Raw genomic sequence first — 14,952 nt, 5'->3', positions numbered from 1 at the left:
ATCAAGTCAGTGATGCCATCCAACCATCTCATCCTGTCTTCTCCCCTCTCCTCCTGCCTTCAATCTTGCCCAGCATCAGGGTGTTTTTAAATGAGTCAGTTCTTCATATCAGGTGGCTAAAGTATTGGGGCTTTGGCTCCAGCATCAGTCCTTCCAATGAATATTCAGGACTGATTTCCTTTAGGATTGACTTTGGCCTCCTTGCAGCACAAGGAACTCTCAAGAGTCTTCTCCAACACCACAGTTTCATTAACAGATACTGTAAACTTCCCTTTTAAAATACCACCACTACCCCACCCTGACTGAATGAGAACTATTGAGAGATATCTCACAATGAATTATGGGAATGTATTTAAGTCATATCTGTTAACAGATTTTTTTAAGTGATAGGGCCAGTGAAGAGGTAACATGGGAAGGAAGAGGATAAGATCTAGAGAGGCAGCTACAGGGGAGAATGAGAGAACGTCAAGGACCAACTTCATCCATCTTGAAACCTGGCCATTTTTTATAAGATACTGAACTGAAAGTGCATTCCCCACTCTTCCATCCCCCCAACACACCCCACACCGCCACCAACCCTGCTCAGCCTGGGGCTGCCATTGGCAGATCTGATGCTTTACACAGACTATAAATAGAAGGCACCATACCACATTAACTGAGATATCTGCCTCACCATACAACGCATGTATACGAGAATCTATTAAATAAGACTGGATCAGTACTTCCCTGATGTTAAGAATGCGTTAATGGACTGAGACACTTGGATAGCTGTCAACTCAACCTCCAAATACCTCCAAGAAGGAACAGCAAATTAAGAATTTACTGTAAAGCAACTATACTCCAATAAAAATTAATCTTAAAAAAAAAAACAAAAACGATACCACTTAATAAAAAAATAAGCATTCATTGTGCACGTTCTACCCCTCCAGTCCCCATTTTCATCCCTACCCTCCAACTCGGCAATATTTTTAATGTTAAGAGCAAAATATGTCAAGTCAAAGAGTACACTTTGAGATTTTATAACAGTTTCAAGCATCCCTAAACATCTCCTCAGAAACACAGATCAAGAAACATAGCAATTATTAACAAATACTAATCATTTATTGATGTAATAGTATGAAAAGAAGGAAAAGCATTAGTCACAGCCTTAAATTTCTTTTAAATGTTTGAGCTATTTGTTCCACACATCTTATATATTTTTTCAAATAATGAGCACTTGATAGTGAATTTTTGGAAGTCAGGACCTGTAAGGTTATTTGTCTTCCAGATGCTAGTAGGACTGTACTGAAGCAGTCTTGTAGTTCTTTGTATTTAGTGCCCTAAAATTGGAAAATAAATGCACATTTAATTTTATAGGTGCAGGTAATAGATCTGTATATTCTTGTAAAAAAATATCTTGCAACTAAAAGTTAACAATCCAAACAAAACCAGATTTCCTCACCAAAGAAAAAGCTTCACATATATCAGATATACTTTTAAAGTGTAATTTAAGAGGGAAAAACTGGTTTATGAGACCAATTTTAAATACTACTTTCCAGAGTTTTAAAATTAGGCTAAAAAAGAAGCTAAAACTTGATCTAGGATAATATTTGTGATAATGTAAAAAAAAGATATATTTCAATAAACTCAAAATACTAAACAAATGATAAACTTCTGAACAATCAGATACTTTTTTCCTTTGCTTTAAACATGTGTGCTAGAGCATCGTAGAATTTTCTCAGATCTGTTCTCTGGATAACCAGAAAACTTGAAACCACACTCCTCCCCACCCCACACAAAATTCCATTTATTTGAGTGTGAGTGTGTTGAGGAATATTCTAACTTAACTGTCAGTTCAGTTGTCAAAGGATAAAGGTCAAAGGACATGGAAAAAAGGCTCCACATCTTTGTTTCCCAAATGAATCCTCTACCAACTAGCCTGCAAAAAAATATTATTCCTATAGATAACAGTTAAACTATACAAATAATGAAGGGCAGCCTTACTTTTGTGATTATAATAATGATGTTTTTACAATCACTATCCATAAGTGATAAAGATGTACTATTGTTTCTACAAAAGGAATATGAATTTGATGTCCTTTTCCTAATCCATTGTATGATTACAATGAAGTTACAAATACGTAAATTAGTCAGATTGGCATTAAAACTTTTTCAGTGAATAGGCAGAAAGGGAATCAAATGAATTCTTCAGCATTTATAATCTTTCACACATAACAAAAGAACGACAGACTGTCCTTTTCTAAATTATATTCTGAACTTCTAAGAACTTTTCAGTTTTGAGAGTGCTCAAAACCTAGGAAAGATTCAAGTTTTATGATACATGAATAATATACATACACTTTTCCTCAAAGTATTCTTAATTAATCAGAATATTTCCAGTTTTCATAGAGGATTATTTAAAAGTTAAAGACAGAATAAGAGTCAATAAGAGTCCACACAACTACAGAGTCTGGGGCCTATATAGAGATAATAATTTAATGAGTCAAAAGATCCTTTTAAGAAACAATGTTAATATGTACTGCTAAGTGAAACATATATATATATATATATATATATATATATATATACACACACACACACATGCATATATGCACGCTAAGTCACTTCAGTCATGTCCGACTCTTTGTGACCCCATGGACTGTAGCTCACCAGGCTCCTCTGTCCATGGGATTCTCCAGGCAAGAACACTGGAGTGGGTTGCCATTTCCTTCTCCAGGGGATCTTCCCAATCCAGGGATAGAACCTGTGTCTGTTTGGTACAGACAAATTAAGCTTTTTCAATTGGGAATTTCAGAAGATGGGAAAGAACTTCTACAGGGGAGGGCAGGTATAAAGAAGAAACTGAGATATCTAAAGTTACCCAGATTTGTCAAATTTTAAAAGTATATATAAATAAAAGATATTACTCTGAAGAAATCTAAAAGCTGGAAATAATTTATGGGCTAATATTGCTACCTTTTGACGTTCAAAGCCATTATGCTTTCAATTGGTCTGCTTTTTGGTCCACCTGGTGGATGGAAAACCTTAGCACTTCTGCCGGATGGGCCTTTCAATTTAACCATGTAAGGGTCAACAGAATGTGAAGGGTAAGGATCAAATGTTCCTGCCTTCATTCCACCAGCCTACAAGTAAAAATGAGACAATTTAATGTGGTTCTGTCAAAATGCTTCTAACAAAAATTAGATGTGAAAAAGGTCATACATATTTGTGTATTGTACATGGAGCTGGTTTTACATTTAAAGAAAACTGTTTATTCTGTTTAATTCAAATACCATCAAAGGGTCTTCCTACCACTAATTTTATGGGTTAAGACACTATAATTCCAAAAGTTCTCTATTAAAATGCATATAGTTATAAGAAGGTAATATTCTAAACTATTGCCAACAGTTAATATTTTAGTGAGTTTATCAGATCAGGCTATGAACTACACAGGATGTGAGTCCATTCCTGAGGGAGTGAGACCCAGGTCACATGTACTTTGATACAGGAAGAAGTTAGCGTTCAGAACCAGAGGACGAGAGATGAGGCCAAAGGTAAGGTTTATCCAAAAGGAAGCCTGGCACAACACGAGTTCAGTAAACATCAGTAAATGATAGGGAAGATACTGAAAACAAATTTTTTTAAAAAAATAAAGGAACAGCACATAGAAAAAGAAAGTGAGAGGCGAACATAATCCACAATCAGTCCTCCACACCAGCATGGTCTGCATCCTCAGATTCATCCAATCTCAGGGTGAAAATACTTTTTAAACAAAGAATTCCGGAAAGTTCCCCCAAAGAAAAGTTGAACTTGACCGGCACAGCAAACTATTTACATAGCATTGGCATTGTATTCGATATTGTAAGTAATCTAGAGGTGATTTACATTATACAGGAGGATGTGCAAAGGTTACATGTAAATACTAAGCCATTTTATGTAAGGGACCTGAGCATCCTTGAATTTTGGTATTCTGGGGGTAGGGGACAGTGGTCTCGAAACCAATCCCCCATAGATACTGAGAAGTAACTGGACGATACACTGTACTTTTCTTATAATCTATTAAAAGAAGTCAATCATTTTTGACCTATATGCAAAACAAACATTTGCTTTGACATTTTAAACTGATACATATTAACAGGATTTTCCTCATATTATATATGGTCACCAAGAAAACTCTATTCAATCACAATAACCCATTTAATTAGGCATCCTTTCTCTTACAGTGTCTAAGCCAGATATACGAAAAAATGTGATTCATTTGAAAGATAGGGTTGTAATTTTTCAAGTTATCAAGATTGAGACACATGGATTATTTTAAAAGCAACAAATAATAAGGAATCTAAAGAAAATACAACTGATTAGTTAACTGATGTAAAAGCAAAACAGATGAATAGAAAATGGGAAAATATATGTGGTAAGTAAACCAACTCACCAGATGATGCTTAAAAAATAAACAGGTAAATCTATATTATAAAGATTGAGAAATAGGTGGAAGAAATCTATACATATATGGAATATAAAAAACTGTAAGATAATATTTTTTTACACCCCTACATTGACACATTTGAAAACCTGAATTAAATGAATGGTTCTCAAAGAAAAATATTGTCAAAGTGACTCAAAGAGAGGACACCTACAGAAAATAGATGGGCATCATGTAAGAAATTAAGCTGAGAACACTTACTATGAGAAGTCTTTTAAATTTTCAAAGAGAAAAACAAAGATGATCTAGATAGATTATACCAAAACATTCAACATAATTCTACAAACATTCCTGATTTAGTCTTATTTTTTTAAACATGAATGCTAGAGGTTATTTCCACAATCCCCATATCATGTCTAAACATTGGGCACAAGCATGACATGAGAGAGAGAAATACTGGAAAGGAAGGTGCAAAATTATTTGCAGATAATATAATCATATATCTAAAGATCCAAAGAGAATCAATGAAATACCCATTAGAATATAAAATTTAATAAAGTGCCAGTTACTTTAAAAAAATCAGATGTTTTAATAAGAACAAATAATATAAGGGGACTGATGGGGAAAAGAAACTATTGACCAGGACCTTAAAATAAGAATAAACATGATACATAAATCTACGTGAAATAAAACATAAAAATCCACAAGACAAATAAAGGTTTCTGTAAGTAGCTTAATTCTAGATAAGAAGGTTCAAAGTATAAAAATCCTAATACAAGCTAAAATCTAAAGATCTCATTTTAGAGCAAAACACCAAAGGTCTTTTTTCCCCACAACTTCACAAAATAATTCCAAAGTTCTGCATAATGACTACTGGAAAACAGTCATATAAACGTATTTAAAGAATAAGAAGAAGAGACTAGACCACCCAATATTAAAATGCAATAATAATTAAAAGTAGTTTGGTACTGGTAGAAATAAACATCAATGAAATAGAATGAAGATTCAGGGGGAAAAAACACTAAAAATGGGAATTTTGATTTGATAAAGTGGCATTTCAAAACAGGGGTGCTAATTATTCTATCTGTGAGATCAGGAACAACTGGCTCTTTAAAAAACAATTTTACTTAAGTCTAAGTATAATAAGCTGCACCCACTTTAGGTTTACAGATTCTGTGAGTTTTGACAGATGTGGTTTTTCCAGTAGTCATGTATGGATGTGAGTTGGACTATGAAGAAAGCTGAGAACCAAAGAATTGATGCTTTTGAACTGTGGTGTTGGAGAAGACTCTTGAGAGTCCCTTGGACTGCAAGGAGATCCAACCAGTCCATCCTAAAGGAGATCAGTCCTGGGTGTTCATTGGAAGACTGATGTTGAAGCTGAAACTCCAATACTTTGGCCAACCTGATGCGAAGAGCTGACTCATTTGAAAAGACCCTGATGTTTGGAAAGATTGAGGGCAGGAGGAGAAGGGGACGACAGAGGATGAGATGGTTGGATGGCATCACTGACTCAATGGACATGAGTCTGGGTAAACTCCGGGAGTTGGTGATGGACAGGAAGGCCTGGCGTGCTGCAGTCCATGGGGTCGCAAAGAGTCGGACACGACTGAGCGACTAAACTGACTAACTGATACACCCTTGAAACCACAAAGGCAATCAAGATATGGAACACATCCTCCCCTCAAAGCATCCTTCTGTCCATAAAACTGAATTTTGAAAAAGATAAAAGCTGGATCCTTGCCTTGTTCTTTCCATCAAAATATATTCCAGATGAAAATTTAAATGCAAAAGGATAAGACTAGTTAAAAGAAATCAAGAATGCATATTTCACTAACATTGCTGGGAAGGAAAGATATTCTGAGAATGACATAAACTCAGCACAGAGGACTGATAAAATAGTTATTTTATATGATTTTATCATTATAAAGCTTATATTAATGATATATCATTATTGGTATTTCTGAATAGCACAGAATACTATAACCAAAGTCAAAGATGAATCTTTGACTAGAAAAATTATTTTCAACACAAATGATAAAACAATATCCTTAATATATGAAAAGATTTTACAGATCAATATGAAAAAGACAAATGTCTTAATAGAACATCTGCAAGTAAAAGGAATACACAATTCACAGAAAAAAAAAAAAAAAACCAAGGTATAAACTAAGTCTATAAACTGTAAGAAAGATTTTGATTTTTATTCACACTTGTAAACCTCAGCAGAAGGGAGACAGTTCATTTTAATCACCCTTCAAAAACTAAAGATGGTCTGACTCTTTATGGTTTTGAGAAAAACTATACCTAAGGTCTAGACAGGTGCTTAGAAAATTCATTGTAAATTAAAATACTTTAGAGATGAGTAATAATTATTTCATAAGGGCATCATTATTCCTTATGGTATCCACACGCTATGACTTTTCATAATTTCATCAAAACGGGTTCCATGATTCATGGCATGAATATAAACAAATGGGAAAAAAAATAATATGACAGCAAGAGGCAACATTTCCTTATGATACTTAATATTTTTTCATTCTAAAAACTTTAACTTACCTTTTTACCAGGAGAAGAGGGCTTAAAAGGGTTTCCAACTATTTCTTTCTTCTCTACTTTTTTAATTGGTGGTAAAGGTTCCTCAGACATGTAAGGATTGGCATCAAAATATTCCCTTGGGTAAAGATTTAATTTGAAAGCTGTCCCTTTGAGTAAACGATGGTGTTCTTCATTCTCTTTCTGTAAATTAAGGAGTTTGAAATTATATTAGATAGCAAAACTTACTCAACACTGGAAGTAACGTAAAGTTAATTTAACTTTAAATTTTAATATAAGCATGTAAATTTTTTAAGTATATACTGCTGGGTTCACTTTTTTAAAACATTCCTTTGTTATGTTCTATTTTTATGATACAAAAGATATGCTTGCCTAGGAAAAAGCAGAGCTATGATTGTTCATCTTGAATATAAATTTATTTGATGTATATAGATATATCACTTGAGCAAATCTTTATTAACTATCTATAATATGATAAAATGAATTAAAAATAAAAATCAGTTTCTAGCTCAAACCCTAACTCCTTCCCGCTTTCCAGCATTTTCCAGGGACACTGGGAAGGCTACTGACCCTTTAAATGTCACATTTTCTTCAATGATAAATGATGATCATAACATCCCCCAGACCCTTTATGCTATGATAAAGATTAAACGTGATTATGTGTTCAAAGTACCTGGCACATGGTAGGCCTTCAAAAAAATGTCAGCTTTTCTCCTAAGAACAAGGAACACTTACTTTTTACATTATAACACTTTTATGTTACAATATTATTTTAGAAAATTCAGGGACATAAAATTTCTGACTTATGAATAGTAAGTTCTATTCATAAGAACTATTCTTATGAATAGTTCTAAATGCAGAATGAAAATGTTTTATTCTAAAGAAAGGAAAGTATCTTATATCCATAAACTTAGGATGAAAGACCAATTACTAAGCTATTGATAAAACTGCCTTGTAAAAAAAAAAAACTGCCTTGTATGTATTTATATATTAGGTATTATCATTCCTATAGAATATTATGTATTATTCTATCCTATGTAAAAAGTAGTTTACATAGAATTTTATATAAAGTGAAGAGTTCATACACAGAAACAAGAAATGACTATTTTCAAATGACCAAGGTTTCTGCTCAATTTAGTAGAAAACTTTTCCTGGGTTTGGACATGCCCATTTGCAAAACTGGCAACTATCCTTCTATCTCGTGCGTGCATGCATGCGTGCTAAATCACTTCAGTCATGTCCGACTCTGTGCGACCCTATGGGTTATAGCCCGCTAGGCTCCTCTATCCATGGGATTCTTCAGGCAAGAATATTGGAGTGTTGCCATGCCCTCCTCCATCTATCTCACTGCCATTTAAAGTCACCACAGCCAAAAGTATTGAAGACTGCATGCTGAAAAAAACAAAAATTTAAAAACTTGTATCCTTCTCTAGTCTCCACTTCCTCCCTTCTCCCCAACACTCTTCCATTCTGTTCACTCACCATAATAGCCTGATCAGCCCAAAAGGACTACCACTACTTTCTTAGGCACAAAATATTAGGGTATGTTGGGAATACAGCTAAGGATTAGGATACAATGCTTAGAATCAAAACAGAGCAGACAGGCTCTATTAATCAGGCCATGCAGACAGAAGTCTCACAGCTAGCTAAGAGAGATAGAAGATAAACTATAGCAGGAATTAAAGCTCATCCAGGGAATCTTAAAATCAAAACGGTAAAATTATCACAATTTCTAAACATCAATCTGCCATTGCCCACATAATACAAACAGGTAAACCAAAATAAACCCTAACTGGATCACAAGTGAATTCTCTAAGTCAACTAAATAAGAGAAAGACTGAAAGAAGCTACAAGAGATCCTTTTACCTTGTTAATTAGCTTTGCCGCATCGTAGAGGTCAGAAGAGTGTGAAAACTGCTTACCTATGGTAACGTTTGCATAGCTAAGGAAAGAAAATGATGACGATGACTTCAGGGTTCAGAAATTACACTTTTTAAATTCAAAACAAATGATATGAAAGGACTGACATCCCTTACCCATATCCAGTTCCTTTCTTTCCTGGGTTTGTGTATAAATTCTTTCCAGGTGGCTCATATTTTTCTTTGGGTTTAGACTGTGCACTGAAAAATGGGACTGGTCCACCTATGGTTCCATAGTAACTTCCTAATCCACAGCTTAAATAAGTGTAGCAAGAACAAAGAGAAGCAAGGTAAAATAGTGAACTTCGTGTTATACATATTTTACCAAAATTAATAAAATATCACCAAAAGAGGAGCAAAATATACGCAGTAGATTTGACGTGCCTAACTTTGGTAAGGAAAAAAAAAAAAACTCTTTTGTTATTTTTGTTGTTGTTGTTGTTATTTTTTTAATCTAATTTTTCCTATTATTCAAAGTCAAAAATTCCATTTTAAATGTTCTACATAAACAAAACTTAGCAATCTCTAGGAGGTTAGAAGAGTTTACATTAGTTCAGTTAATCATAAGAATAAATAGACCCTTGTGTGTGTTGTTCTACTATGTTTTTTCTAAAATTAGTTTTTATTTAAGCATAGTTTATTGACAATATTATATTAGTTCCAGGGGATGGGAAAGTTGAACAGGAAAAAAGTTGTTTAAAGGATAAAATACGTATGTTACATGAAAAAGAAATAAAGTACCAGCCCCAAAGATACACATGGGAATTTACATCTAAGAAGAAAAGTAAGAAATCCCAAAAAAAGTAGTAGTAGTAATAATAATAAATATATAATAATATAATTAATATAAATTAATATAAATAATAATAAATAGTTCAAACTTCTCCAAAGTATACAAAGGTAGGAAAAGATAAACTATAATAACAGAAAAGAAGACATTCTCCACTCTTAATAAAGACAATTTAACTTGGAAGACTGAAGCTTTACTAATCTCAAAATCACAAATAAGCACAAAATTATTTTTCAGCCAATCCTCATCTGTCATAAACTCTAGATTAAGAGTCAATGTTATTGAGTGTGAATTAACATATTATAAAACCCAGCTATATTATAATCACATAGATTGTATCATTTTATCTGTTTAAGAATTTAAAGGTTAAAAAAAAAAACTCATCTTGATAATTTTTACAACTAAAATACTGATTCCCTACATGTAACTTCATCATGATTTTTAAACAATGTACCTTCGATAAATTATCCTTTTTAAAACTGGAAATAGAACTGCCATATGACCCAGCAATCCCACTCCTGGGCATACACACTGAGGAAACCAGATCTGAAAGAGACACGTGCACCCCAGTGTTCATCGCAGCACTGTTTATAATAGCCAGGACATGGAAGCAACCTAGATGCCCATCAGCAGACGAATGGATAAGGAAGCTGTGGTACATATACACCATGGAATATTACTCAGCTGTTAAAAAGAATTCATTTGAATCAGTTCTAATGAGATGGATGAAACTGGAGCCCATTATAGAGTGAAGTAAGCCAGAAAGATAAAGAACATTACAGCATACTAACACATATATATGGAATTTAGAAAGATGGTAATGATAACCCTATATGCAAAACAGAAAAAGAGACACAGATGTACAGAACAGACTTTTGAACTCTGGGGGAGAAGGCGAGGGTGGGATGTTTCGAAAGAATAGCATGTATATCATCTATAGTGAAACAGATCACCAGCCCAGGTGGGATGCATGAGACAAGTGCTCGGGCCTGGTGCACTGGAAGGACCCAGAGAAATCGGGTGGAGAGGGAGGTGGGAGGGGGGGATCGGGATGGGGAATACGTGTAACTCTATGGCTGATTCATGTCAATGTATGACAAAACCCACTGAAATGTTGTGAAGTAATTAGCCTCCAACTAATAAAAAAAACAAAGAAAAAAAATTATCCTTTTTACCCAAAAAAGATTAAAAGATTTCTCCTAATTTCACATTTTTTATTTATACTTTTTTAAAGCTTTAAAAAGCAGAAAAAATAGTCAAGGCCACAGACATGATGACCCAAGGCAATTTTTTTTTATAGTCTGACTATTGTTAAGATTTTCAACTAAAACTTATATTCATTATTTAGTTGGCTTTATTAGTATAAACTGATAGAGAATAGTGACATAGATGATTAAAAACTTAATGTGACAATGAGAATCTACTTAATCAATTACCCCGCAACTTAAATCACCCAATATAATTGTCTCCATCTAAGATAAACTCAACCTAAAAAGTCACACTTTAAAAAATGAGTCATACATAAGTCAGTCCGACAGAAAAATCAACAACTTAGGTTGGAGGAAAGAGAGTGATGCAGGAGATAGATTTAAGATTTTCTCCTTAATACTTACGGCTTTTTCTCTCCACTGCTAGGGAGGAAGGCTTTGCTTAGATTTTTTTTGGCTTCTTCCATCATGTGCCGTCTCCTCACTTGATTCGGATTGACATAGCCTTCACCTTCAAAAATCCTTACAAAATGGGGATCAAAATAACCTGCCTGGAGATTGGACATTTCTTTGGATCCCCCAGGTAGAATCTGTCTATTTTTGCTTGCAGCTTCATTAAAGGGTCCTTTAAAGATAAAATAGGAATATCACAATTTTGAGCTCACCATTAATAAAAGGACATGAAAAATAACAGAAAACTTTCCTGATCCTTGCCACTAGAACACCAGGCAACAAAGTTTCAAAATGTGATTTGAGCCAATGAATTTTGAGCTCTTAAATGCTGTTTCAAAATGGTCACTGAAAGATCCGTATCAAAGGCTTCACTGACAATAAGAACTAAGGCATTCCCATTAAAACATTTTAATAATTAGATTGAGATCCTCTTAAACTCTGAATCTGAGAGCGGGAAGAGGCCTTACAGGTCACTGAATCCAATACTTTCCCATAGGAAACTGTTTGCATCTTGCCTTTTTAATAATTTATCTTAGAGATGTTCCATATCAGTGTATTCTTTTTTATTGTTTTATTTATGACTCTTCTAAAAATCTCTCAGGTATTTATTTGGCACTTCATTTTCAAGAAAGTGATCATGGATGGCCATTTTAGATGTAAATGTAAATGCTATTTGTATAGTAGGGTGTCTCAACTTAAAAAAGAAAAGCCAATGGTTCAGTCCCTCCGTGGTTGTGATTCCCTTTTTGGGCTTTCCAGGTGGGGCGCCAGTGATAAAGAATCTGCCTGCCAATGCAGGAGCGACAGGAGATTGGGGCGATTCCTGGGTCCAGAAGATTCCCTGGAGAAGGAAATGGCAACTCACTCCAGTACTCTTGTCTGAGAAATCCCATGAACAGAGGAGCCTGGAGGGCTACAGTCCATGGGCTTGCAAAAGAGTCGAACACAACCTTAGCGACTAGACAACAACAAACAAAATAAATATTCTGGGAGAAAACTGCCATGCACCTTGAAAACAAATACAAATACCTATGAGGAGAATATGTGAAGGTAGGATAGTGCAAGAAAATGAGCTTCCTGATCTTACAAAAAAAAAGCTCTCTCTTACCGCTGTTGAAATTTCACAGGTGTTTTCAACTTTATACCTAAAGCTTTAAAATACAGACCATTCAAAAAGATCATTTAACATTAAAATCAAAATTTTATAGAGGAAACATCCACTCTTAGGCTGCAAAGAAAACCAAATTATACTTACGATTAAACTGTGACACATATTTATCGCCCACAGTAATATATTCCATCTCACTGAAGAGGCCAATCCTCTCCAAATCAGTTTTCCCTCCTTCCGAAGGCATGGCTGCTCCTTGGGGGCCGTGTGCTCAATGTTGGTGACTTCAGCGGGCTTCTTAGTGCTACTTCTATAACAAAATTCTACTCTACACTGAAAAATACAGGAGAAAATTTACAGAAAAGCTGATTCTAACTTTCAATCCAAAATATTTTCAGTCTGAGAGTTAACATGCACATAGTTCCATCATAAAACAATAGCCCCAACTATATGGGGGAAGAATCTACTTTGTGGGGCCGAGGGGGAATAATGGAGATTGTTCCTCCCCTTGAGTCTCCAGCTGAAGTATCCACAAATTACAAAGAAATGTTTATCTGTGGCACTGCCGTTCATCTGTCACAAATAGTAATATTATGATGGTACAGTGTGGTATAAATACTGTATAAACAACATCCTTCTTTTGAGAAGTTCAAAGTTGACTGAAAGATCTTAATTATATAAGGCAGTCATTTTTAGTTTAAACCCTTCTATCTAATACTACATTGTCCCTTGTATTAAAAATTACGATTTACTTTTACAGAATGCACAACACACCCAGGCATTACCCTATAGTTCTTGAATTTTTTCAAGTTTAAATGTATATAACAAATGTGACACTTGGTGAAATCAGTTCACAACAGGGATAGGAAGGGGGGACAATTGACTAAGCAAGATAAACATGAAGGACAGCAAAACAAAAATCCACAAGGAGTTCAGAGTATTTGCTAAAGAGCAGACTGCAACTATGAGTTCTTGAAATATCACTCTAAATACGCAACTACGTATTCGGATGTTTCCTTTAATTAGACATGTTCTAAAAAGTTGGACCAAAGAGCTAAGAATACTTGCCTCCATTTCATGGTAACATTTTTGAAGCACCAACTAGATCTAGGTACTGGACACATAAATTGCTGAATAAAACAAACATTGGCTTACACTTCCCAGTTTATAATCCAAGGTAAGGAACTTCTGCCTTGAATTTAGAGTAGACTGTTTCAATGACAGTAACAGGATTGCCTATTTGAATTTGTGGCTCATCCTCTTCTCTTCCATGCCATCCTACCTCTGATCACCTATGCCTTAAAACTAAAAGTCAGTCAGTTGGAGGGCACTAATTCGATTTGTTCCATGTTTCAAGGCTCCATCTCCACTGCAACCTTAGAGTCTTTCTGTGCTGCTACAGGGGCTCAAATCCTTTAAATGGCTCATAAGGCCACTATCACCCTCATCTGTCACCATGGGAACCCCTCTCCCTGGAACCTAAGCTCCAATTGTCTTTCAGTTCTCAAGTCGGCCTCTCTCCAACCACAGGACACTAGCACACACTGTTTCACTTTCGGCAGGTACTTCACTGTGCCTACCCCTTTCTTTCCTCAATAAATACTGATCCTTCTGATTGTTTAGCTCATTCTTCACTTCCTTAATTCACTCCATCATAGCGCCAAGTACTTCCCTCTCCAAGCCCTGATCATGGATGTTTCTTTTATATTGGGTTATTTTACATTCACCTTGTAGGGATCTTGAATTAACTGCTGTTTTCCCTCACTAAACTGTGGGCTCCAGGAAGACAGGAACCACCCAACGAAGTGTGACACAGAGGGAAGAAAGTAAAGGGAACAAAAGGGGAGTTTTTGCCTTGAATTCTTCCACTACGTAACTTTTTTTGAGCAGCACTGGGAAAATATTTGATTCATTTATTTAACGTTTTGCAAAACCTTCCTCTGAGTAGAGCTTGCTGGTAGAAGTTATAAAACTGAGATTTTAAAAGGCATAGATACTGCTGTTAGGGAGCTTATACTTTTAAAGAAGACAATAAAGCATAACACAGTGGAACACGGCAAGTACCCTTCCAAAGTTATGGATAAAGTGCCCTAGGGGATGAAGGAGGGACAGAAAACTTTTGGGGGAAATGATGTCCCATTGTGGAAACGGAGGTTCAGAGTAGCCAGGTATCTAAAAGACAGTACCTGATGGCTGAGAGTACCAAGTCACCTGGGAGAAGGGTACAAAGATCAGAGATCAGACTGTCCCAGCTCCAGTCCGAGCCTGGCTGAAGGAGCGACCAGCGCCACGAAGCGCGAGCGATTCCCGCGCTGTACCTCGCCACGCAGCCTGTCCGCACGCTCGCGGAGCCACGGAGACCGTCTGCGGCGCGTTGCCCCGGCTACGGGAGAATCCATTCCGAGAAAGAACGTTGCAGGAGGCTAGGTGGAGGGTTCGCATCCGGATCGAGGAAGACACAGACAGAAAGACGTCAAGAGGGTGGGGAGGACCTGCATCCATCTTTCGTTAGGACT

The 14,952-nt window shown here is 35.6% G+C and overlaps 1 protein-coding gene across 3 annotated transcripts; it reads right to left on the bottom strand.

The window, feature by feature from the left end:
• Nucleotides 1-1,079: 1,079 nt before the first annotated feature.
• Nucleotides 1,080-14,951, bottom strand: CFAP96 (cilia and flagella associated protein 96). 3 transcript variants are annotated; one of them, XM_065947515.1, is made up of 8 exons: nucleotides 14,623-14,951; nucleotides 12,584-12,769; nucleotides 11,281-11,500; nucleotides 8,995-9,132; nucleotides 8,825-8,900; nucleotides 6,962-7,141; nucleotides 2,956-3,122; nucleotides 1,080-1,319 (listed from the first exon to the last, which is right to left on the bottom strand). In XM_065947515.1, exons 2-8 carry the CDS (start codon nucleotides 12,681-12,683, stop codon nucleotides 1,271-1,273), a joined length of 930 nt encoding a protein of 309 aa, XP_065803587.1. In that variant the 5' UTR covers nucleotides 12,684-12,769; nucleotides 14,623-14,951; the 3' UTR covers nucleotides 1,080-1,270. The 3 variants fall into 3 exon arrangements, with proteins under 3 accessions (XP_065803587.1, XP_065803588.1, XP_065803590.1); XM_065947516.1 differs by having other exon boundaries at nucleotides 14,755-14,951; XM_065947518.1 differs by lacking the exon at nucleotides 2,956-3,122 and having other exon boundaries at nucleotides 14,623-14,950.
• Nucleotide 14,952: the final 1 nt, after the last annotated feature.

Source organism: Muntiacus reevesi, chromosome 10, assembly GCF_963930625.1.
Source record: "Muntiacus reevesi chromosome 10, mMunRee1.1, whole genome shotgun sequence".
Classification (NCBI taxonomy): Eukaryota; Metazoa; Chordata; class Mammalia; order Artiodactyla; family Cervidae; genus Muntiacus; species Muntiacus reevesi.
This window is presented reverse-complemented; position numbering and strand designations above follow the sequence as displayed.

What these genes read in the sequence shown, in the direction of transcription:
- CFAP96 (XM_065947515.1), bottom strand. Translation starts at nt 12,683, where the DNA reads ATGCCTTCGGAAGGAGGGAAAACTGATTTGGAGAGGATTGGCCTCTTC. An exon ending in ATATGTGTCACAGTTTAATC is followed by an intron (nt 11,501 to 12,583) that starts GTAAGTATAATT and finishes TTATCTTTAAAG; the next exon opens with GACCCTTTAATGAAGCTGCA. An exon ending in CCTCTTCTCCTGGTAAAAAG is followed by an intron (nt 3,123 to 6,961) that starts GTAAGTTAAAGT and finishes TTTTACTTGTAG; the next exon opens with GCTGGTGGAATGAAGGCAGG.